Here is a 23,321-nt window from a genome sequence, read left to right as displayed (position 1 = left end):
TGGGCAGGAAGTGGGCTGATGGTAAGGGAATCTCCTTCTCCCTCAGCTTTTCTGTAAGATCAGGGAACAGAGGGAGAAATGACATTGTCAAAATCCGAAGGTTAGGGTTTGGGATCCTCCAAATTACAATGCTTAGAAATGCCATGCAAAATTCTATTTTTCTCCCCCAATCCCCCCCAAGTCCTTGAGCATCTGCCTGACCCCTGTTGAGTGGCTGCTAACCCCCACCAGGAACAGTTTCAATGGCTTCCAGACCAGCTATCCATGCACCTCTCATTTCTCATGGACAAAGAGAATGAGATCATGTGCTGCTTGGTGAACAGGGGTGACTGAGGGACGGAAAGGCTTCCAAGAACAGCTCACGTTGTGCCAGAAATGGCTGCACCTCTATTTTGTGGCATGAGGTGGACTTTCACCTGTCAGGCAGAGGTCGGAGTTCAAAGACTCTCTTCAATCTCAGGCAGCTGCAAACCATCAACAAGTTACTCTGCATGTGCATTTGCACACACACACCCAAACACAGGCACACCAGACAGAGGAGGCTAACACAGCTTCATCTAGATTTCTCAAGAAAGACCCAGGTTTGAATCTCAACTCTACCTCCCTTGAGGTTGGGTGATCTTGGCCAAGTCACTTAACTGTGCCTAAATTTCTTCATTTATAAAATGGGGATTAAATATCCAGTTCCCTCCCCCTTAGATGTGAGCACTCATTTGGGACAGAGATTCTGATAGGATTGTACTGGATCTACTCCAGCACGGAGCACAGTATTTGGCCCAGAGTAAGTACTTAAATGCCACAATTTATTATTATTATTGTTATTATGGTGCATTGGAAAGGCATGCTGACCCTGCATAGCATGACGTTATATCAGGCAGTGAACCTGAGCTACCTGGGCCCAGAGAAAGTCACCAAAAGCAGCAGAGAGTAAAGAAAAGAAACACAAAACCAATCTATGAAGCTAAGGAGAGAGGCTCATTATCATCTGATAATACAGTTGTGCATATATACTGTACACATATATACCTTCATGATTAGTTAAGAGGAAATAGCATTCACACTGAAAGTGTGCACTTTTAATTTCTCAAGTCATCCAGATACTTTCAAAATGCAAATGAATACCATAAGTAGGTACACCATGTGGAAGTTAATTTTCAATATAAAATCATCCCTCTTCAATATAAATCATCTTCAGGGCAAATTCACCTATCTTGTAGTCTCTTCGTGGTATTAATGCTTTAAAAACATTGTTAAAGCCATTGGCCCTCATGAAAGATTTCACAGATCTCTTCCTTTTTGCTCACGCCCATCCAGGCTTCTCTTTGTCTTTTACCTCCCTCCAATCCCCAGCCCAGGAAAGTGCATAATGCTGCCCGAGTCAAAATCCCGAGGGAGAAGATAGCAGAAGCATAAAAACATGAAGGTACAGAAAGCTTCGACGCACAAACATTTATATTAAACCGTCAAGCTCTAGAGTTTCTCAAGTGCCTTGCTCATCTGAAAGGTAAAAATGATTTCATCGTATCCTCCCGAAGCTATTTCGGCAATACAATCTTTAGGTAGGAAATAGAGAGGCAATTCAGCCTCAGCAAAGCTTGAGCTCTGAACTGGACACCAAAGGGAACAACCAGGGAATGGTAGAGGAAGGATCCCTTCCTTTTCCAAAGTGCCCAGCCAGCTCAGTTTCCTGCTCTGATGATGCCCACGACGGCACCCCTTGTTTGGCAGAATTTTTAAAAAGACAAAAAAAACTCCCAATTTGCTTATCTACGAGCCAGGCTGTTGCTATCATTCTCTTTCCTTGCCAAATGCACATCTTTCTCTGAGGACAAAGGAGCCCACAGAGCAGAGGTCCTGTCTGTTGTCCTGCTCCGAATGGCACTGGTCCTGCAGCAGTTTTGATTAACTGCCTGAGGAGGAAGGGGTGACGGTAGCGATGCTACCAAAATGATGACCACAAGAATGACCACAAAGATGACAGTGATGATGGTACATTTTGGGGGCACCGTGATGCCAAGTTCTTCAGGGCAATATCCAGATTCCTGGTTCTTGGTTCTGAGGACCAGCAGGAGGGGCTTAGGGAAGACACCTCCCCACCCCGCCCCGCCTCGCCCCCCCGAGGTAGGGTTACTAATATCGACCTCCACATCAAGCCCAGGGAGCAGGAACTTCTCCAGTGTGGAACTTTGCCGCCAGCCCCCATCTGCCCACTCCTCCCACTTCACAGAAGGAGAATGCCCACTACTGCTCTCAAGCAATGTCTACACAGATTATTTTTGGTTCTTTGGTAAAATTTCAATGATTAAATGGCTCAGAGAACATCAGGGGTCTGAGGTCAGATTTTCCCTTCCACTTTACTGATCAGAATCTCTGTCTTGGTTGAAAGGCACCTAGTTCCCACCTGGACGTTTACTCGTGAAAACATCCCAATTTTCCCAATTTCAGCCTGCTAGTCATTGCTCTGGCACTTGGTCTTCTTCCCGGACAACATGGAACAGCTTAAGCCAAACCCTCCCAAAGGGCCCCCTTCTGGCCATCTCTAGCAACCTTATTTTTTTTCCCGAAAGTAAACCACATGTGGTGCACTCTTCCGTGTTTCAGGAAGCTTTCTAAAGAATTTAGCTCAATAATGAAAGTGCATTTGCATGGTGCCCCGATTTACAGAGTGAGGAGGAGAGCGTACTGGGTACCGTGCTGATTTCGCACAGTAAAATATTGGCATGTGCAGCAGAAAACCAACATTAGTTCACTCCAGCTATAGACTGTAAGCTCCCTCTGGACTGTATGCTTGTTGTGAGCAGGGAATATGTCTGTTTGATGCTATATTGTACTCTCCCAAGTGCTTAGTACAGTGCTTTAGCACATAGTGAATGCTCAATAAATACAATTGAATGAATGAATGAACAGCAGAGATCTTCTCTAACTCCAGGCCCATTAACCCAACAGTGTCAGGGTGCATAATAATAATAATAATGTTGTATTTGTTAAGCGCTTACTATGTGCAGAGCACTGTTCTAAGCGCTGGGGTAGACACAGAGAAATCAGGTTGTCCCACGTGGGGCTCACAGTCTTCATCCCCATTTTACAGATGAGGGAACTGAGGCACAGAGAAGTTAAGTGCCTTGCCCACAGTCACACAGCTGACAAGTGGCAGAGCTGGGATTCGAACTCATGACCTCTGACTCCAAAGCCCGTGCTCTTTCCACTGAGCCACGCTGCTTAAGCCAGAGGATGACCTGCCTCTTTGCTGATCTCACAGCCTTCTGTCTCTCCCCACTTCAGTCCATACTTCACTCTGCTGCCCAGATCATTTTTCTACAAAAATACTCAGGACATGCCACCCCATTCCTCAAAAAACCCCAGGGGTTGCCCATCTTCCTCCACATCAAACAAAAGCTCCTCACCATTGGCTTTAAAGCACTTTTATCACCTTGCCTTCTCCTACCTCACCTTTCTACTCTAATACAACCCAGCCAGCACATTTCACTCCTCTATCTAGTGCTAACCTTCTCACTGTGCCTCTATCTCGCCTATCCCAATGCCAACCCCTCATCCACATCCTGCCTTTGGTCTGGAACACCCTCCTTTTTCAAATCCAACCGACAATTACTCTTTTTCTCTCTCTCTTCAAAGCCTTATTAAAGGCACATCTCCTCCAAGAGGTGCTCCCAGACTGAGACCACCCCCGAACTCTCCCACTCACCTTCCTCTTCTCTCACTCCCTTCTGCTTCACCCTGACTTGCTCCCTTTGTTCTCCCCTCTCAGCCCCAGGGCACTTTTGTACATATCTGTAATTTATTTATTTATATTACTATCTGTCTCACCCCAGTCTTGACTGCAAGCTCATTACAGGCAGGGAATGTGTCTGTCTATCGTTGTACTATACTCTCCCAAGCACTTTGTATAGTGCTCTGCACACAGTAAGCACTCAATAAATACGACTGACTGAATGAATGAATGACCATGGCTTTCCAGGTCTCGCCATCGCTGGTGATGAGCCTTACTAGTTATCCTCACCTGGAACAGCACAACTCCATGAACAATGCCCAACGCTGCTGCTAGCTAATTGCCTTTCCAAGAAGGGGTTCTCATTTGATTGCTAATTTCTCTTTTTTAGTAGGGGTAAAGAGGGAGGGTGAGGGTAAAGTTAATTGATTTTCAAGAGAATTGGAGTCTGTAAAGATAACAAAGATGCAATTAAAGAGATCAAGATATGTTGAAATCGTCCTTTTCATTATAACAAATTACTGGCTTCAGTTTGAGCACATTATAAGTGAAGAGGTTCAGGAGGTCTGAGGCATTTTGTAGAGGGGTAACAGGGTATTCCTGGGGTGCCCTTAACTCACCCACTCATTACCAACAAGTCCTTACTGCCTTGGCTATAAAGCACAATTCTCAAATGTGTATGGAGATTAGTGAGGCTGACAGTATAAACCTGCCTGGGGTCTCTGGAGCCCCAAGACTCCCGCTGTTGATGCTTTTCCCCTCAGGTTTCTGAGACTGCTTCACAGTGGCATTATTGGCCAGGTCAGAACTGGGGGAGCCCCACCTGACCCATTCCAACTGCCAATGGAGTAAAGCAGGAATGCACGTTGGGCCTGGACCTGGTCGATTTATTCTACACAGCTATACTGGAAGGTGCAACTAAGGATCACCATCATCTTATATCCATAATTTATCTATTTATATTACTGCCTGTCTCCTCCTCTAGACTGGGAGCTTGTTGCAGGCAGGAATATGTCTACCAACTCTATTGTATTGTTCTAATAATATTGTACAATACAAGTGAATATAGCACTTGGTGGTGCTCTGCATATAGTAAGCACCCAATAAATACCAGTGATTGATTGTTCAATGTTTTTACAGCTATGAAACCCAGACCCCACCCAGGTATCACATCCAGCAAGTCGAGCAGTTCCATCAGCAGCATTTACAGACCACTTTCAATATCAAATTGTAAACACCTCCTAGCATCAAAGCTATTCACTTGTATATTGCCAAGCTTAAATTCACTCAATAAATGCTGCTGAGTGATTGATCATCAGTGGCATTTATTGAGGGCTTATTATATGCAGAGCACTGTTGTAAGTGCGTGGGAGTTAGAATGCACTTGCTCACCGCTAGGAAACTCTTCCAACTCCACAGACTTGAAGCATGATGCCTAAATCTGAAAAGAGAGTCATCAGCCAGGTGATGACTCAACCCTGCACCAGGGAAGCCATTCACACAACCAAAAACTTATATTGGCTAACACAGAGCTCTGTTACCTAGACAGCACAATGACCAACAAGCCAATGATAGACAAGGAAGTAAAATCAATCAACCAGTGGCATTTACGGAGCACTTATTATATGCAGAGCACTTGGGAGAGTACAATAGGCCAGCATATCCTTTGAGAGATTGTTGAACAGAGTGGCGACAACTTGGGGTCAGGCTCCAGACCAAACTAAAGGTAGACGAGAGCTGCAGCGCTGACCCCTCTAGACTGTAAATTCATTGTGGACGGGAATATGTCTGCTAATTCTGTTGAATTGCACTCTCCCAAGCGGTTAGTGCTCTGCACATAGTAAGCACCCAATAAATACCATTGATTGATTGTCCAATTTTTCCACAGCTATGAATCCCGGACCCCACCCAGGCATCACATCCAGCAAGTTGAGCAGTTCCATCGGCAGCATTTACGGACCACTTTCAATATCAAATCGTAAACACCTGCTAGCATCAGAGCTATACTCAACCCAGCTACACTAGGTGGGACTTCTGAAGCGAATGAACGACAGCAGGAAACCCAGACTATCACTGAATGGGGAGCAGCATGGCCTAGTGGAGAGAACATGAGCCAGCGAGTCAGAAGGACCTGGGTTCTAATCCCAGCTCCATCATTTGCCTGTTGTATGAGCAAGACACAAATTCTCTGTGCCTCAGTTACCTCATCTGTAAAACAGGGATTAAGACTGTGAGCTCCAAGTGGGACATGGACTGTGTCCAACCTGACTGGCTTGTATCTACCTCATTACTTAGTACAGTGCCTGACACAGTAAGAGATTAACAAATACCATAAAAACCCCAGAAAATTCCTGTGAGGAGAAAATCTCTGACCAAGGGGTCAGAACAAAGCTACCCTGAGGTGCCAATCATGGAGGCAGAAACTTGGAGCTTCTCTTCTCAATCACTCAATGGCATTTATTGAGTGCTTCTTAGGGGGCACAGATGTGTCCAATCTGATTAGCTTGTGTTGACTTCAGTGCTTAGTACATTGTCTGGTACCAAGTAAGTGCCCAACAAATACCACTAAAAAAAAAAAAACCCACAAAAAAAAAACAACCAGAGACTGTGCCCAACCTGGTTAATTACTATTTAGCCCAGCCCTTAGAATAGAGCTTGACACAAAGTGCTTTACAAATAAAATGAATTATAATATAGGGAGCTGAAATTGAGAAACTAGAACAGAGGACCCTGTCAAACAAAGCATCAAAAATGCTGCCTTCCAGCTGAAAACTGGGAGTCGTTTGCGGAGGCCAGACCACTGCTATTAATAAAGGAGCAACTATTTTTCCTTTCTAAGGCACATGAGACAAGGCTGCAGAAGACAAAACAGTGTCAGGGGCTGCAAACCATCAAACATGACAACACCAGGGTCAGCCTTTTTGTGTGCACAATGTGGCTGAGACTATGGGTCCCACCTGGGCCTGAAATTCAGCCTCCCTCGCACTCATTGGTGAACTTTGCCATCCATGATGTCCTCTTCGAGAACTGAGGGCAACAACTTTAAAAATATGCATCTTTCCTTTCTCCTTTATTAAACCCCACCAAAATGACAAATGAGAGGAGCCCAAGGGAGTGAAGCTGGAACTGGAACCCTCCAGAGATCAGTTCCCCCTTTCCCCAATCCAGTAATGCTGCAATGATTCCCCACTTGCTCGGGTTTTCTGAAACTACAAAAGCTGCTGTTTCCCCTTCAGGGATAATTAGCCCTGGTTAAAAGGCCAACAGGGAGACAGGGCAAAGTGATGTCTCTCCTGCCGGTAATTAACTGTGCCCCTATCCATTTATCCCATTTATTCTTAGTTTAAAAATAAATTGCGCCCGAGAACACTTTTGTTTCCTTCTTGCTGGGCAACATTACGAGAGCATATTCAGATACTGCCAGCTTCTTGGAAAAGCACTTGGATTAAGGGAAAATGAGCTAAAGGGTTAATGGTAACCATGGCAACTTGCTTCCAAGAATAGCACCATCTGTAATAGCATTCATGCTGTGGCAGTTGACAGAATGGTTATAAATATACCCATTAACAGCCCGAACTGAATCTTTAAACAGCACTATAGGGACAAAAGTTGTCTAAAAATAGCTCCACAATACAGATTCTGAACACTTGTCCTTAGGAACACTCTGACACACACACACACACAGACACACACACACTCTGCTTTCAATTATTTCTTTTTTCCACGTGCCTGGAAACGAATATAGCTTTTTGCGGCATACAATACACAACGTGCCTTCTTCTGACCTTCTTTCCCTACTACAACACTCCAGATAGGAACCTGGAGCCCTGAAGAGATAACACTGACAGACCCCATGTCAAGTACATGCCAAACTTACACAAGCCAGGTACTACTAACAACACCTGCAAAGGGCAGCATTGGTCGACCCCTGGCCACGGCTTTGGTCGTGTCCCACAGAGATACTTGAAGAGCTCCCAGTGCTCAGGCACTAACGGTAAGGGATCAGATAAGTTTACAGCATAACAAGCTGGGACCTTGGTGCTGCCTGGGCACAGACCAGGAGGAACAACCTGGGAAGAGGAGTTTCCTGCAGTGGCAAAGCCCACTTGAATGAGGGTCCAGAAGGCAGGCCGACGTTCTGGGAGTCCCCGAGGGATCGGCACCCAACAAGGTTGGGGTAGAGTCTTGGGGCTTTTTACCAACCACTCAAACCCCTCCCCTTCAATCTCCTGCTGAGGTAGGAGCCTTTGGGGCCCTGCTCCAAGTCCAGGTAGAGGCTGGCACTAGGGAGCTGGCTGCTGGTGGGGGTGAAGGGGGAGGTGGGTGTGGAATGAACCCACAGAGCTCCAGACCCTGCCCTGCCCCCCCCAAGCCAGGCCGTGCTTTCAGTCTGGTGACACACTGGAGTCTTTCCACCCACATGCCTGGGCCTCCTAGAGGGGATAATAATTATAATTATAATAATGATGGTACTTGTTAAGCACTTACTATGTGCCAGGCATTGTACTAAGCACTGGGGTGGATACAAGCAAATTGAGATGGACACAGTCCCTGTTCCATGTAGGGCTCACCTCATTTTGCAGATGAGGTGACAGAGGCACAGAGAAGCAGAGTGACTTGCCCAAGGTCACCCAACAGGTAAATGGCAGATCCAGGATTAGAACCCATGACCTTCCAACTCCCAGGCCCGTGCTCTAGCCACTACGCCATGCTGCTTCTCAGCCGGGATGCTTCCGGAGGTTACCACCAGCCTGGGAACACCTTCCCAAGACTCATTAAGGACCAGTTCATGAGCCTGGGACACCAGCTGGCCCAAGAGAAACTCTCGGGTCAGTCACCACCCGTTCTCCCACACGCTAAGCGACATGGACTCGAGTCTGGGACGGAGAGAGAACAGGAAGCGATGGATGAGAATCAGGGCAGCTAGCCCAGAACGAGGCTAGGCAGAGAAGCTCAAGACCACCTTGTTTCATGTGGACACCTCAGTCCTATAGCAAGGTTCAGGACCCTCCACCCAATCTGGTGGGCAACGACTGGTGGAATGCAGCTCAAATATGGGAAATCAGCTTCCCGGTCCCAACGGCCTCACTTGGAAGCTCCTCCCCAGACATACCAGACTCTGGACCTGGCAGCAAGCCAGGATTTTTCAGGTCCCTGCTCAGAGACAGGACAGGATATCTATACCCTTTCAACCTTTCTGCTAAAAAATAAATCTCTGCCCCCAACAGAACTCCAGAAAACAAAGACACAAAGAATCTCCACCAGAAGTGGCTGTTAGGGTATTTACTGAGTGCCCACAGGGCACTTGGGAAAGTACAACAGAAGCATGTGTCATGCTCCCTGGTTCACAAGGCGCTTACCCTCTAGTGAGGGACCAATCTGAGATTTTTTTCCTTTGTTTTGGCTGTTTTGTTCCGTGAGGCCTCTTGTTTCTATCAGCCTATGATCCGTCTCACCCCTGAGTCAGAATTAGAGATTTTTGGCCTCTCTTTGAAGCTGATTTATCCCAATAAAACGAAAGGAAATATGATCGGCCTCCGGTTTCTGCAAGATGCCGACAATTCTTTTTTCTATTTTTACTTTTTAATTTCCTGCTGCTTTTCCATCCCTCGCTGCCAATAATAAAAGGTGTTATTTTCCCTCCCCCGAGAAAACCAGGTGCTCTCAGCAACACATCTGTCTCCTTCGACAGAGGAGGAACTGACTGGGGTGGAAGGGCAATACTCAGAAGGTACGTCAACTCCTGAAGCAACCACTACCCGGTCCTGAAACTCCCCTAGCCAATTAAAAGTGGGACCCTACACCCTACCTCCTTTTGGGCAGTCCCCAGGTCCTGCAGTGTCCTATTTCCCAGGCAAGCCAGAGATGGGTGTGAGACCAGGTAATTGGTTCTGGGCTTAGAAGCGTAGAATAGACACCACGACTGGAAGGCGGCTCAAGGGAATCGGAGCACTGTCTTTAATGTGTGGGGTTGGCCTGTGGTCTCTACTTCCCAACTGCTCCCCGCTGCGAGGCCGTGGACCGGGGAGTGTGGTGTGGGTTGATGGGAGCCTTTGAGTAGTGAAGAAACAGACAAACACTGTGACACCTTGGCTAGCGCTGGGAGAGAAGGAGGAACCCAACTGGGAGGAGAACTCATCCTGATGGTACCAGGGGGCAGGCGGGAGGATCTCATTCCTGAACCTGGAGCTGAGATCTTGAAAGCCAACCAAGGCAACCCAACTGTCAGACTTCAGCTTCCCACATCAGATTTGATTTCCATTTCTTTGGTATCAAAGTCAGGCTCTGTGGACAGCTTGATGGTGTTCAGAGTCTGCATGGAGCAACTGCCTGCAAGGAATTTTCAAATCTGAATTTATCAGAGACAAAAACTAGTCCCTCACTCATCTGAAAAACTGGCTAGTCAGGTTTAAAAAATTTTTGCTAGCGTAATACAAGAAAGAGGGCAGGGTTCACCGAGTGAGCTATTCTGAAGGAACCGAGATCCCTTTAGAAGGTAGTATGTAAACAAGGAGAAACGGCTCCCTGGATAATAAAAATACCTAGAGCATCCACTTATGGTGTTAAGTACTCACTGTGTGTCAAGCACTTAGGGAAATCGTAGTTAATCAGGTCGGACACTGCGCGTACCACACTGACAACAGTCATGGCACTTACTACTCACAATCACTGTGGTGAGTATTATGCTTGAGAATTTCACAAAGCACCAAAAACAAAACCCCAACCCAAAACCCTTCAAATAGAGACCAAAAAACCCAGGAAAAGTATTTTAACCCAAGAAGAGCTCTCGGGTGAAGCGATTTGAACTTTTTCCCTCTCTTCAGCCGACTCCAGGAAGCAGCAGCCTTGGGCTGAGTCACTTCTTCCCAGGGTTGTTTCTTCCACAGCAATCGTTTTACAGGTTTAGCCCATTTCCAATTAACTAACAGTGTCACCTGCTTCGAGGAAAACTGACTAAGTGCCCTGAAGCGCCAGCGGGGCCTAAAGAAAAACATCAGAGCAGGCCGGCGGGCAACCCCAGGAGAAGGGCTCGCTCTCCTTGAGCAGAGGATTTGCCAAGACTGGGGATGCTGGAGGCAGGCTGGAAAGAAACAGAGACCGACAGGCTCTGCCTGGGATAAGGCAAGCCTGCCAGCCCAGCGAGGGTCTAGGCTGCTACTCCCACAATGCAGTGCAGCCTGCGGGTTAGACAACCATCCTGACACTTGGGAACAGGATTTCCCCATAAGCGGCATCGCTTCCGAACAGCCATGACATCTAGAGACCCATCCGTGTATACCCACATATGCACATAGTCATCTGTAGCTACTGTTTGAGGGTCGGGCCGAATGAGAGGGGCCTGGGTCAACTGTCCTTCAGGTGGGCCGGAGGCCAGTCAGCGCAGAGCGGGATTAGAGTCATCAGGCCGACAAACCCAGGAAGTCGCTGTTCACTCTGGAGCCGAGTCTGTGGGCGGAAACAACTGGGGGCCAGAGATCGGAGCCAGTGGCTCTGGCCCCTGCTGGACTCTGGAGTGTGGGTCCACCTCTGCCTTTGGAGACAGAAGGGGAGCAGAGCAGCAGTGGCAGGGGGTGGCCCTTGTGGGATCTGGAGGCTTGGAAATCAACAAGACAACTGAGCCCAATGCCAAGGGGTGGTCAGGGCCCAGACATCCAGACAGACAGGCTCCCAGCCAAACAGAAAAGGCAACTAATGTCACCTCTCCCTCAGCCTGACTTGTCTGCCTGACCTAACCAAATTTTGAAATGAAACCTACGGTAGGGTTTCACTCTGTTTGTATCACGAAGTCACAAGTCATGGAGTGTCAAAGATCCATTTGCTAAATAAGAAAGGGTCTGGGGGATGGGAAGTTAGAAGGGACCTGAGAACCTAAGCTTCTTTTAGGCCCCACAATACAGGGGGAGCATACATGACCCCTGAGGGGAAAAGCAGGAACTGTTAGATCTCTGCCACATCCACTTCAAAGAGTGGAAACCTTATTGCCTAGGAAAACTTGCCTTCCCGGGACACATCACCATTCCAGACTCCAGCCACCAAGACTCGTGGTGCCCCTGCAGCACACAGAACTGTCACCAGTTAGGCAGCAGTGGGGGCAACGTGGCCACAAGTACAAATGGGGTGTCCTCAAAGGTACAGTCCAGTATCACCTCAGAACAACCACGGCAGGGGGGAACATGGAGCACTCTGTTTCCTGGTCCATCCAACTAAAACACTTGAGAGAACAAGCACTTGCCCAAAGCCCTTAACCTCCATCACTCCAAGCTCGCAACCTCAGCCAGCATCAATAGGTCTCCAAATGAGTCTTCAAAGACTCCGGCAAGGAAAGTGGAAAAACGTTCTGGACCCAAGTGCTCGGATAGAGTGATTTTTACGGTCAACGCACCAGTCCCGCTAATGCATATGAAATCCACTGTCCCAGCAGAGAGACCTGCACTGAATTCTCTTCCTGGGGCAGCAAACTGTGAGGCTTCAGTTTCCCACAATCAGAAAAGTTTGCACTCCCCACTGTGCGCTCGCATGCACGTGTGAACACACACACACACAATTTCAAAGCAGTTCCTTCTCCTCTTCCCCTCATGTCTTCCCAATTTTACCTCCAGTCTTTTGCACAGAAAACCCAAGGAGTGTTCTCACTTCCTTCCTTTGAGGCTGGGGGAGCTCCTTACCTTGACATGACTGAAGTCTCCAGCTTTACTGCTTTCGGGGGGGTTGGTGGGTTTGCTGTCTACTCGGGGCTTGACCACCTGCCGGAATGGACTGGAGAGGGGAAGTCCGCCGACACTAATTCCATCTAGAAAACATAAACACATCACAGGTCAGGCTTCATTTTCCGAGTCTGCACATGCTCTAAGCACACTTGGCAAGGAGTAGATGGAAGAAAGAATTCTCTCTCCTTCTAAAAGCTGCACTTGAGGATGAGATTATCTTGACACCAAAGGTCAGACTGCGTTTGGGTAACTGGGGAGGAGGCCCACAAGCAAGGATTCAGAAGGAGGTCCATTTATGTGAGAACTCTGCCTGTCCACTCATCTGCTCTGACCTGGGACAACAGCTTTGAGAATGGATCTGATTGAGTGGTGCTTTGAACACAGCAATGGGTAGGGAGAATTTTTCATAAATTGGGGCTGGCCTCAAAGTCGTATTAACAGGGCTGTCGGATAGCCTATTAACCAGGAGCTGAACTGGGGTTTCCAATAGCGTGTACTCTCTGCCACAACCCGTGCTTTTGCAAGGACAAGTTTGCCCAAGAATGCGAAACTGCCTGGGCACAAGATGGTCGTGTGTACTGTCAAGATGCCAGGACCGACAGCACGAAACTGAGCGTTCAGTCAGCGACTACAACTACGACCATTACCACTACTGTTAAGAACAGTGCTTGGCACATAGTAAGAGCTTAATAAATACCATAATTATTAATTATTATTACTGTCACGCTCTGCCTGTAACATTTTCATAGGTGAAAGGAACTGCTCATACTCAGACCTTGGACTGTTTAAAGTTGGATCCATTCAAATCAGTAGGGCCCGATGGCACAGGGACACTGGCTATTTTACACAGCAAAACAGACAAGATGCGTTCTTGAGGCCAGGGATCGAGCGAATTAACTCTGCTATACTCTAAGTGCTTAGTACAGGGCTCTACACATTGACTGAATCCCTCAAAACATGGAGATTGAATTTCCACTGCCAATGCAAATGATCTGGCCATTAGAGATAATTGTGTGAAATGAACATGTTTGCATTTGCTTATTGCAAGAGGAGGGGATAATTAGGCATTATTGGAGGCAGGGAAGGGTGGGATGGCACCCGATCACCAGGCCTTTGCGCAGACCTGGGAGGGGCCTCCTTGTGGCTACCCTTGACCTGGTTCTCTCTGACCTCCTGTCCTCTGTCACCTCACCCTCACTGATGCCCTGTCCAACTTCACTGCCTCCACACTACTGAGATCGGTCGGATATGAAGTGGGAGGGAACTCCAGGTGGGGGGGGTGGGGGGGTGGAGATGGGAGAGACAAGAACACAATGAAGCAATTAGGTTGGCTGGAGGGAATGAAGAGTGCAAGCTGGGGTGTAATGGGAGATGAGAGTGGATAGAGGAGAGAATGCTGATTGAATGCTTTAAAACAAATGCTCAGGAGCATCTGCGTAAAGCAGAGAAATGGGAGATCATTGGAGGTTTCTGAGAAATATGGAGATGTATGCAGTACACTTCGCACTCTGGAACTCACTGCTACTTTACAATAAAGTTCAAACACACAAAGAAACAAAGTCCTGTAGGGTCCAGTTCAGCAAGGCTGAGGCAGGGGTGGAGAAGCTTAGCGACATTATGCCTGAGCCTGACGTCACATGCAGCCATTCTGGCCTCCCTCTCCTGCACCCTTAGCTTCTTTTTGCATCAATTTGTGGGTTGTGCTGTGCCAGAACAGATCGTGGGCGTGGGGAGAAAGTTACCTCATCCCTCCCATCGTGCTCTCTCTAAGCCATGTCCCAGACGGAAGCCCGTGTCCTACCAGAGTGGAACCTAGTCCTCGGGAAGCCATTTTTTCTCCTCGCTAGGGCCCCTACTCGGATCAACCACCTCAGCACTAATGCAGTCACTCCTCCCCTCAGCATTTTGGCCTGTAGAGACATTCATCCACACATCCATCTTTCCATTCTCCTTTTCCTTCTGTCTGTAAATTATTTTGTGTCTGCCTGCCTCCCTCCCCTAGACTCCAAACACCTGGAGGACAGCAGTAGTGCCTCCTGACTTGATTGAACTCTCCCAAGCATTTGTTCAACTCCGTGAACACAGTCGTTATTTAATCAGAATGACTGATTGAAAGCAAAGAAGAGCACAGTGGAAGGCTGAGCCCCCGGCAGGTCCCTACCTCAGCGCTCCCAACTCCATTCTCCCACGTGGCCTTCAGAAAACCACCTGGACCCCTGTACTCTCTCCACAGAGACAAACCCAAGATGGGAAAGAAGATTGTAGAATATCTATTTCCTAGACCCAAAGTTACATAAGAACACCTCTTCTAGTCACTCCAGTAATAAAGAGGTGAAAAGCTTCACAGTATAGAGCAGCACTCCAGAAACGCATTTTCTGATGGCAATTTTACGGGAAGCCTTCCTGGTGACTTGGGGTGGCAATGCGAAAATTCACCGGGCAGGAAGTACTTTGCACCCCTGGCAAATAGTGAAATGTCCTGAAAACCAATTAAGGCAAAGGGTCTGGAGCCGGCCGGAGGGCCATCGTCCCTCTCCGGCCCAACAGCCGTGTAGGAGCCTAAACAGAGAGGCTTATAATTTACCGTGGGCTAATGCATTTCAGTAGCCATTTTATCACCCACAGGACCGCCAGAATAAGAACTAAGGTGGGTCGCTGTTGAAAGCCGGTACATATTTTGCAGTTCCGCTCTACTCTCCGCCAGTAAGATCTGACAGCAGAGTGCTGGAGGAGGCTCATCCATGGCCTCCCCTTTTCCTCGTCCCATCTGCTAGGGTCTGGATAGAGCCGCACGGCATCTATCTCGGTCCCCTCTCTCCCCGCTCCTCTTTGGATCCTCGAACCAGAGAAGGTTCTGTGCATCCTGCACTGGCAGAGACAGGTGTGCAAATGAGAACGAAATCTGATTTTTATGCCTTGGCCTCTCATACACCCTAAAAGTGGTGTGGGAACAGACTAGCCATGGTATATATTAATCCCCTCCTTGACTTTTCCTCTACATCTGAGCTACCAAATTCCTCTATATTTAAAAATAATCTCACAAATTAACACCAATTCTTTAAAAAAAATAGTTTCTATAAACTGTAAGCTCCTTGTAGGCAGGGATGACATCTATCAGTTCTGTTGCATTGCACTTTCCCCAAGCGCTTAGTATAGCACTTTGTGTACCCCATAAATTGGTTAATTAGCACAAGCTCAATTAATGTGTATTATTTTAGGTTAAAACCATAAGCAGCTCGTTGTGGGCAGGGAGTGCATCTCTTTATTGTTCTATTTGTTATAACGCACAGTACTTTGCACACAGTAAGCGCTCAATAAATATGACAGTGAATGAATGAACAAATAGCACCTTCAATTTTACACTTAAAACAAAGTGTCTTGCAAAATGTAGGGAAGGATCTTACGCTGAACTACACGCTTCACTCCAACATCAGAATCTAACAGGGCGGTGACTATGAGCGCGGTGCTGTGCTGGGCGCCGACTGTGTGCTAGGTCCTCGGAACAAAAGTAAAAGGCCTGCACCTCGCCCTGAGGAGCTGACGGTGTCGGGCTAGAAGCCTCATATTTCTGCCGCAATTCCCTAAAGTGACTGGTGAAGCATGTTGCACACAGTAGGAGCTCAATACTTCACTGCGGCTGCTGCTTCTGCTGACGGCGATGAGAGGTTTCGTAAGAGCGGGCTGACACTGAGTGGGAAGGGAGACCGGGCCTATCCCGCTGTCTCTGACCTGGAGGTGACGCTACCGACGGCGGGATCAAATCCACGTGCTCGGAGCAGCTGCAAAGGCCCAAGTGCCCTCCCCTGACCCCCCAAATCCTCTCTTCCCCAGGGGCTTGTGAAGAGAGTCGGCCCTCTGCCACACACTGATGCAGTTCCTCCTGCAATGCTGGCTCTGCTTTGAATCTGCCTTTTGAGATCCCAATCTGCTCGAGGAGAGCAGGCCCTCTGTCAGTTCGCACACCCCGGGTTTCCACACCAGTGCTGCTGCTACAGTGGCTGAAACTGGGCTTGGCTGTGTTTTTCAAACTGCTCTCTTCCGCCCAACCTGCTCCTGGATGCCCCGCTTAAACTCGGCAAACTGATACGCTGCCTGGGTTTCCTGCTGTCGATCCATTTTCCTCCGGGGCCCCACCCAAGCGAACTGTGCAGCAGTGAGTGGCGGTCCAGAACCCTCTGGTGGCGTTAGGGATACAATACATTCAGACCAAATGACAGCCACCCCGATTCTCCCGCTTTACAGGAGGGGAAAATGCAGGCGTGAGGGCTTTAGGGCAGAGGCTCCTCAGAGTGGAGCTGACTGACGGTTTGCCAGGCTCGGAGTCTCTTGTGCTCTGTGCAACGTAATCTCTCGAGGCTGAACCTCCACGGTAGCCGGACACAGACACAGCACGTTGGGTGACCGCCCTTCGACGCAAGCAAATGGCGAGCACAAGCTGACTGCTACGTAAACCCTCTTTAGCAAGATTCGTGGTCTCCTGTTTTAAAGTCAGGAGAGTCTGGTGCCCGCTGGGTGTATAACAGCTGTCTGTTCTTTCCCAGAGCCTAGTATAGTGCTCCGCACATAGTAAACACTTAATAAATAGAGAAGCAGCGTGGCTCAGTGGAAAGAGCATGGTCTTTGGAGTCAGAGGTCATGAGTTTGAATCCCAGCTCTGCCACTTGTCAGCTGTGTGACTGTGGGCAAGTCACTTAACTTCTCTGGGCCTCAGTTACCTCATCTGTAAAATGGGGATTAAGATTGTGAGCCCCATGTGGGACAACCTGATTCCCCCGTGTCTCCCCCAGCGCTTAGAACAGTGCTCTGCACATAGTAAGCGCTTAACAAATACCAACATTATTATTATTATTATAATAAATATCACCACCAGCACTTCATAAATACCAGCACTACCAGAAAGGGAGTTATTTCTTCATCATCTATCAGGCAGTAAATCTCTAGCATCCTGAAACTGAGAGCAAGCTGTGTAACCTTCGGCGAGTCACTGAAAATTTCTGTGCCTCAGTTCCCTCATCTGCAAAATGGGGATTCAATACCTATTCTCCCTCCTACTTAGACCGCAAGCCCCAGGTGGGACCTGATTATCCTGTATCTGCCCCAGAGCTTAGCACAGTGCTTGGCATATTATATGCACTTAAATACCACAATTAGAGTATTATTATTTAAAACCACAGTTGTACAGTGCTAAAGCAATTCTATGAAGATTTTGCAAGGGGGGGTATTTCCTGGCTACTTTCGGCCTAGATGTCCTCACTCTCCAGAATACAATTTCAGCTTAGCTTGGCGCTCTCTCTTCTCTCCTGTCCAAACTTCATTCCACTGCCTGGATCATTTTTCTTAAAAAAAAAATTCAGTCCTTATCTCTCCACTCCTCAAAAACCTCCAATAGCTGTTCGGGCACTTCCACGGACAAGAATTTCTTATCATTTGCTTTAAGGCAATCAGTTCTCCCCATCCAATCTCACCTTGCTGATCCCCTATTATAACTCAATCCACAGACTCTGCGCCTCTAACACCAACCGAGTCACTGTACCTCCATCTTGTCTATCTCACCGCTGACCCCTTCCTCATGTCCTCCCTCCGGTGTGGAATTCCCTCCTTTTTCATACCCGACATTTTACCACTTTCCCCATCTTTAAAACACTCCTAAAATTATACCTCCCCTCAGAAGCCTTCCCAGACTAAGCCCTCATTTCCCCCATCTGCCCTCCCCGTCACCTATGCACTCAGATCTGTACCCCTTTAGCATTTGATATTCACCTCACCCTTAGTCCCACAGCACTTACGTAGATATCCTACACCTTGTCACGTCCCATTTAATTTATTTTAATGTCTATCTCCCCCTCTAGACTGTGAGCTATCTGTAGGCAGAGAATGTGCCTACCATCTTTGTTACACTTTATTCTCCCCAATGCTTAGTAGAGAGTTCTGCACACAGTTAGCCCTCAGTAAATACTGTTGACGGATGATTGACTGACCCTCCGAGAGGAGTCAAGAATCCCTGGAAACAAAAAGGCAGAGTAACTCCAAGCTTCAAATTGGTAACAGGAGGGGCTGTTCGTGAGGGACGGTTCTCTCTTCAGCTCCAGAAAACAAGAACATGGGACCCGATTGATCCCTGGGTGAGCGACAGGAAGCACTCAACACCCGGAGAGCGAAGCCATGATTTGGAGCTCCGACGCGCTGCAGCACAAATCAGAATTTGGAACGTATCACTCCCTCGTGTTGTCGAGAAACTCCTCCATCGCATAACTTAGAAATGCGGACCTGGCATTTTCCCTGGGTTCTTGGACAGGGCCAGCCGGCCCGATGACAACACTCACGGTAGAAAATGTAAGTCATTAAAATGGGAACTAAATCAGCCACTAAATAATTCTTTAAAGAAAAAAAAAGCCAAGTTTTGTTTCCCAAAGGCTCTGCTAATGTCCGGCAGGAGGAAATCTCGCCCCAGATGGTCAGTGGCATCACTATCCTCTTGCCCTACATTCCTCAAACCTCACGGGGGGGACACCTTTCGCCAAGACAAGCCACAGAGCAGCCACTCACCAGGCACAGATGGCCGCCCAGTTCACTCTACCAGCCCTTTCCCCCATTCTGACCCTCCCGCAAAAACACCTCTACCACCTCCCTATTCACAATGCTGCTTATCATCCACCACTCCTCCTTCCTCTCCTGGCTCCTGGTAATGCCCCAGTCCTCCGTCCTCTCATTGCTCCCGAACGTGGCCCCGCCCATCCCCACTGCTCCATTTTCTCTCCGCTCCAATGCCGCCCCCATTCTCCCCAGTCCTCTGTCCTCTTCCCGCTCCTGATGCTTCTCCATGCCCTCTCCCCCGGACTCCTCCATCCTCTCCCTGCTCCCCCTGCCCTCCCTTACTCCTTGAAAATAAAAATAATCTGGCTTCCCTTTCTCCACAATATAAAATAGCCTAAAATAATACAACCATTTTTAAACAAGGGTCTGAAAAACTGCTTAAAATTCAACTTGAAAGATACAAAACCCTGGGCACACGTAAATTTTTGTAATGATGCAGTTTGATATAATCATTGAAAAAGCCTCCCCCTGCCCTTGTCAACACTGTCAAAAACCATTCAGAAACTGATGCTTTATTAGATTCCAAACCCAATCTGGGCCGTGTCCAGAGAGGTTAATATTTATTCCACACCCTCCCCCAGCAGGATCTGCATGGAGCAAACATGCAAATCATAAACATCCCAAGCACTGGGCACAGAAGTAAGCTTGGAAAAATCAATATTTCTAAGGAAAATTATTTCACCACAATATCAAGGAGTGGCACTGATTGCCTACTATTTCCTAACCATGAATGATCTGCAGGTTTAGCTTTAAATTATTCATATGTTGTGGTAGACATATCTTAATTGCCAAGGTGTCGACCACACTTTCTTGACCTGTGCGGCAGAGTTGTTTGCTCACACCTGGTGGCCCCACACCTCTTATTTATATAGTGACTTCCTTTCCCCAAAGACTTGAAAGGGGAAAGATGGTAAAATGAAACTTGCTAGAGACTAGTGCTGATGCCAACATCACTTCAGTGCCTACACTGTGCTAGGCAATGTGCTGAGTGTGCCCAAGGACATTGATTCACACCAGGAGGTAGACCTCGCCCATCTGCCCGCCCACCCGCTCTGGGGTCCGGCTACAATCACAGAAAGCTGTGCAGCAAGCTTTTCCATTCTCGATGCAACTGGAGACTTCCCTGCAATGCTGAGGGTCTCCAGTTGCTGCAGCCCCCTCCCTATTCCCCATCTCATGGGCTGGGGGTGCTGGCGGTGGCCCTCTTTCCTCGCCAAAGCTAGGGGAGGAAGCTGCTTCAGATAACTGTCGAGGAAGGATTTTTCTTCCTAGCCTTTCTACGATGGGCCATTTCAGCTCACATACAAAAGCTGTTTAGGGCACTCATCTTCCCCTGGAACCCTCCCTCCCAACCCCTCTCTGGCACAAAGCCAGGAAACAGCAGTGGACACTAGAACCTCAGGTTATGCACTGGGGGAGATACAAGGTATTAGAGAAGCAGTGTGGTCTAAGGGAAAGAGCATAGGGCTGGGAGTCAAGAGATCTGGATTCTAATCCCAGCTCCGCCACTTGCCTGCTGTGTGATCTCAGGCAAGTCATTTAAGTTCTCTGTTCCTCATTTTCCTCATCTGTAAAGTGGTGATTCAAAACCTTTCCTTGCTACTCCTTAGACTCTGAGCCCCATGTGGACAGGAACTGGGTCTGATCTGACTGAACTGTATTTACCTCAGGGCTTAGCACAGTGTTAAATTCACAATACGCACTTTAACAAATACAATTTAGAAGCAATCACTGTCGTCGACATGGCATCCATCGACCATCTCCCTAGTGCAATGCGCTGAACGAAGCACTGTGAGATTCAAGAGGCGGGATGCCAAGGATCAAGAAGGAATGCAAAGACCACACCGACGTGGAACACTGGCGGTGAGTGGGGATCGGAGTAGGTTACTCACCGTCATTGAGATCTTGCAGGAGATTTTCCTGGCATGAGAAGTCCAGCTTCACTTTAATGTTCACTGTGAATGTTGCGATCTTCCCCGGTGCGAGAGGAAACTGTGCAAGCGTGTCCTCTAACTTCCAGCTCAAGAAGTCCCCATACAGCTTTTCTACGACAGACGATTCAAAGAACACCACAGGGCAATTAGTCATTATTCTAGATGTGGGAGAGGGAAGCACCATCAGGACTGTTTTCAAGCCCAAAAGGTCAAGTAAAATAGGACCATGCCCAGTCCTGAGAAGACATGATCAACTGCTAACTGCAAATGCAAGTTTGTTGCTCCAGCGGATACATCATCTTCCTTTCAGGGAATCCCATTTGTCCCGACAGCCCCAACCCAAGGGGGAAGGGCTTTCCCGTAGGGTCGGTTTCCTTCACCCCAAGTGGCTGTGTGGCAGCAGAAGTAATGGGAATTACTGAGTATCCACTGGCATAATATGAGGTCCTTGGGAAAATCCAACAGAAACGTGAGGCACACTCCCTGCCCACAAGGAACAGCCACTCGAGCCAGCATATGGGGCTGGCAGGCCACATGAACGGGCCTTTGCTCTGGAGCCAGGGGCAGGCCAAGGCTGGCAGGGAGGCAAGTCATAAATTTGTTCACTGAACAGTGACACCGGGATCTGTGGCTATGGCAGGTTGCACCATACAGGATCTTCCACGGGAGAATGCCACGGCCAGGTCATCCCGTCAGCCTCAGTCGATACCAGACGGATGGTGGCAGGCGGCTTGACCCACTACTTTCTTCAGAGGATGGGCAAGAGGAAATGAGCTGACATGGAGGTGGGTGGGATTTAGGTTAGAGAGAAGGAAGAACATTCTGACTGGTGAAAAGGGAACAAGGGAAGTGTGGAATCTCATTGCTTTCTGGAAGCAGGTATATAAAATGTACGTACAATCTACAAAGTCAATTATTTGCCTTACTCTTGGATTTCCCACTAGTGGAATCAACTGAGGAATCATTCACTCGTCCCTCATCTGCCAATCCCTAGGAAGGGAGTGGGAGTCGGGAAGAGGATGATGATTTTTTAGGCCTGGTTCCTAAAAACCTGAATCTATAAAGTTGAAAGTAAAGGATCTCCCTCAGTGGATAGCAAGCATTTTAAGAGGAAGCTGATTTTTGAAGTACACCCTCCTGAAGTTCAGAGTGATTTGGGCAAGAAGATGGAGAACATCAAGTGCACTGGACAGCAGCAGAGAGGGAATTGGTTAACAGGATCAATCAGTGGAATTTACTGAGTGTTCACTGTGTGCAGAGCACTGTACTAAGTGATTGGGAGAGTACAACAGAGTAAGTAGACAAGCTCCCTGATCCCAAGAAGCTTATAATCTAGAGCAGGAGACAGACATGAAAATAAATCATGGATCTGTACATAAGTGCTACAGGGCTGAGGGTGGGATGAATATCAAATGCTTAATGAGGATAGATGCAAGTGCATAGGTGACTGAGAACGGAGGATTAGGAGAAATGAGGGTTTAGTCTGGGAAAGCCTCTTGGAGATGTGATTTTAATAAGTCTCTGAATGTGGGGTGAGTGGTGGTCAGTCATATATGACGGAGGAAGTCAGTTCCAGACTAGAGGGAGGATGTGGGCAAGGGGTCGGCAGAAGGATAGACAAGATCAAGGTACAGTACTTACATAGGCATTAGAGGAGCGAAGCACGCAGGCTGGGTCGTAGTAGGAAATCAGCCAAGTAAATCAGGAAGGGGCAAACTGATTGAATGCTTTAAAGCCAATGTACGCTCATTGTGGGCAGGAAATGTGTCTACCAACTCTGTTATATTGTACTCACCCAAGCACAAGTGCTCTGCACACAGTAAGCACTCGATAAGCACTCAATAAATATGATTGATTGACTGAATGTTAAAGACTTTCTGTTTGATGTGGAGGTGGATGGGCAACCACTGGAGGCTCCTGAGGTTCTCAAGGAATAGCCTGGAGTGAGCACAGAGAGGAGTGAGTTACCTTGCCAGAATGAACAACCTAACCTGCGGAGTACATGGGGAATATATCGGCCAGGGGCTTCAGGAGAAATAGCCAATGACAAGAACTGGACAATCACAATAACCCATTAGCGTATCCTGCTATGCAAAAATCACTTCTGCCACCTCGTTCTGTGCCTTCCAATGCTTGGGCTGAAGTGACTTCAAACTCTTTTTTCTTGGAGGTCTTGTAGTCCGCAGTAACTAACCGGCATGGACACCCTGGCTTTCCATGGGGAGACTCCCTGAGAAGCAGCGTGGCTCGGCGGAAAGAGCACGGGCTTTGGAGTCAGAGGTCATGGGTTCGAATCCCGGCTCAGCCACTTGTCAGCTGTGTGACTTTGGGCAAGTCACTTCACTTCTCGGTGCCTCA

At 48.0% G+C, this 23,321-nt stretch overlaps 1 protein-coding gene across 1 annotated transcript in view; it reads right to left on the bottom strand.

Moving 5' to 3' along the window:
- The window catches only part of TRAPPC9 (trafficking protein particle complex subunit 9), a 191,167-nt gene that overhangs the window by 105,313 nt on the left and 62,533 nt on the right, over nt 1-23,321 (bottom strand). The window contains exons 16-17 of the mRNA XM_029062397.1: nt 20,922-21,074; nt 12,394-12,518 (exon numbers count right to left, since the gene is read on the bottom strand). Of these exons, the coding sequence (XP_028918230.1) occupies nt 12,394-12,518; nt 20,922-21,074 (278 nt within the window). The remainder of the gene's footprint in view (nt 1-12,393; nt 12,519-20,921; nt 21,075-23,321) is intronic.

Source organism: Ornithorhynchus anatinus, chromosome 4 (assembly GCF_004115215.2).
Source record: "Ornithorhynchus anatinus isolate Pmale09 chromosome 4, mOrnAna1.pri.v4, whole genome shotgun sequence".
Lineage (NCBI taxonomy): Eukaryota > Metazoa > Chordata > Mammalia > Monotremata > Ornithorhynchidae > Ornithorhynchus > Ornithorhynchus anatinus.
The sequence above is the reverse complement of the archived record's forward strand: the minus strand, read 5'-3'. Positions and strand labels throughout refer to the sequence as shown.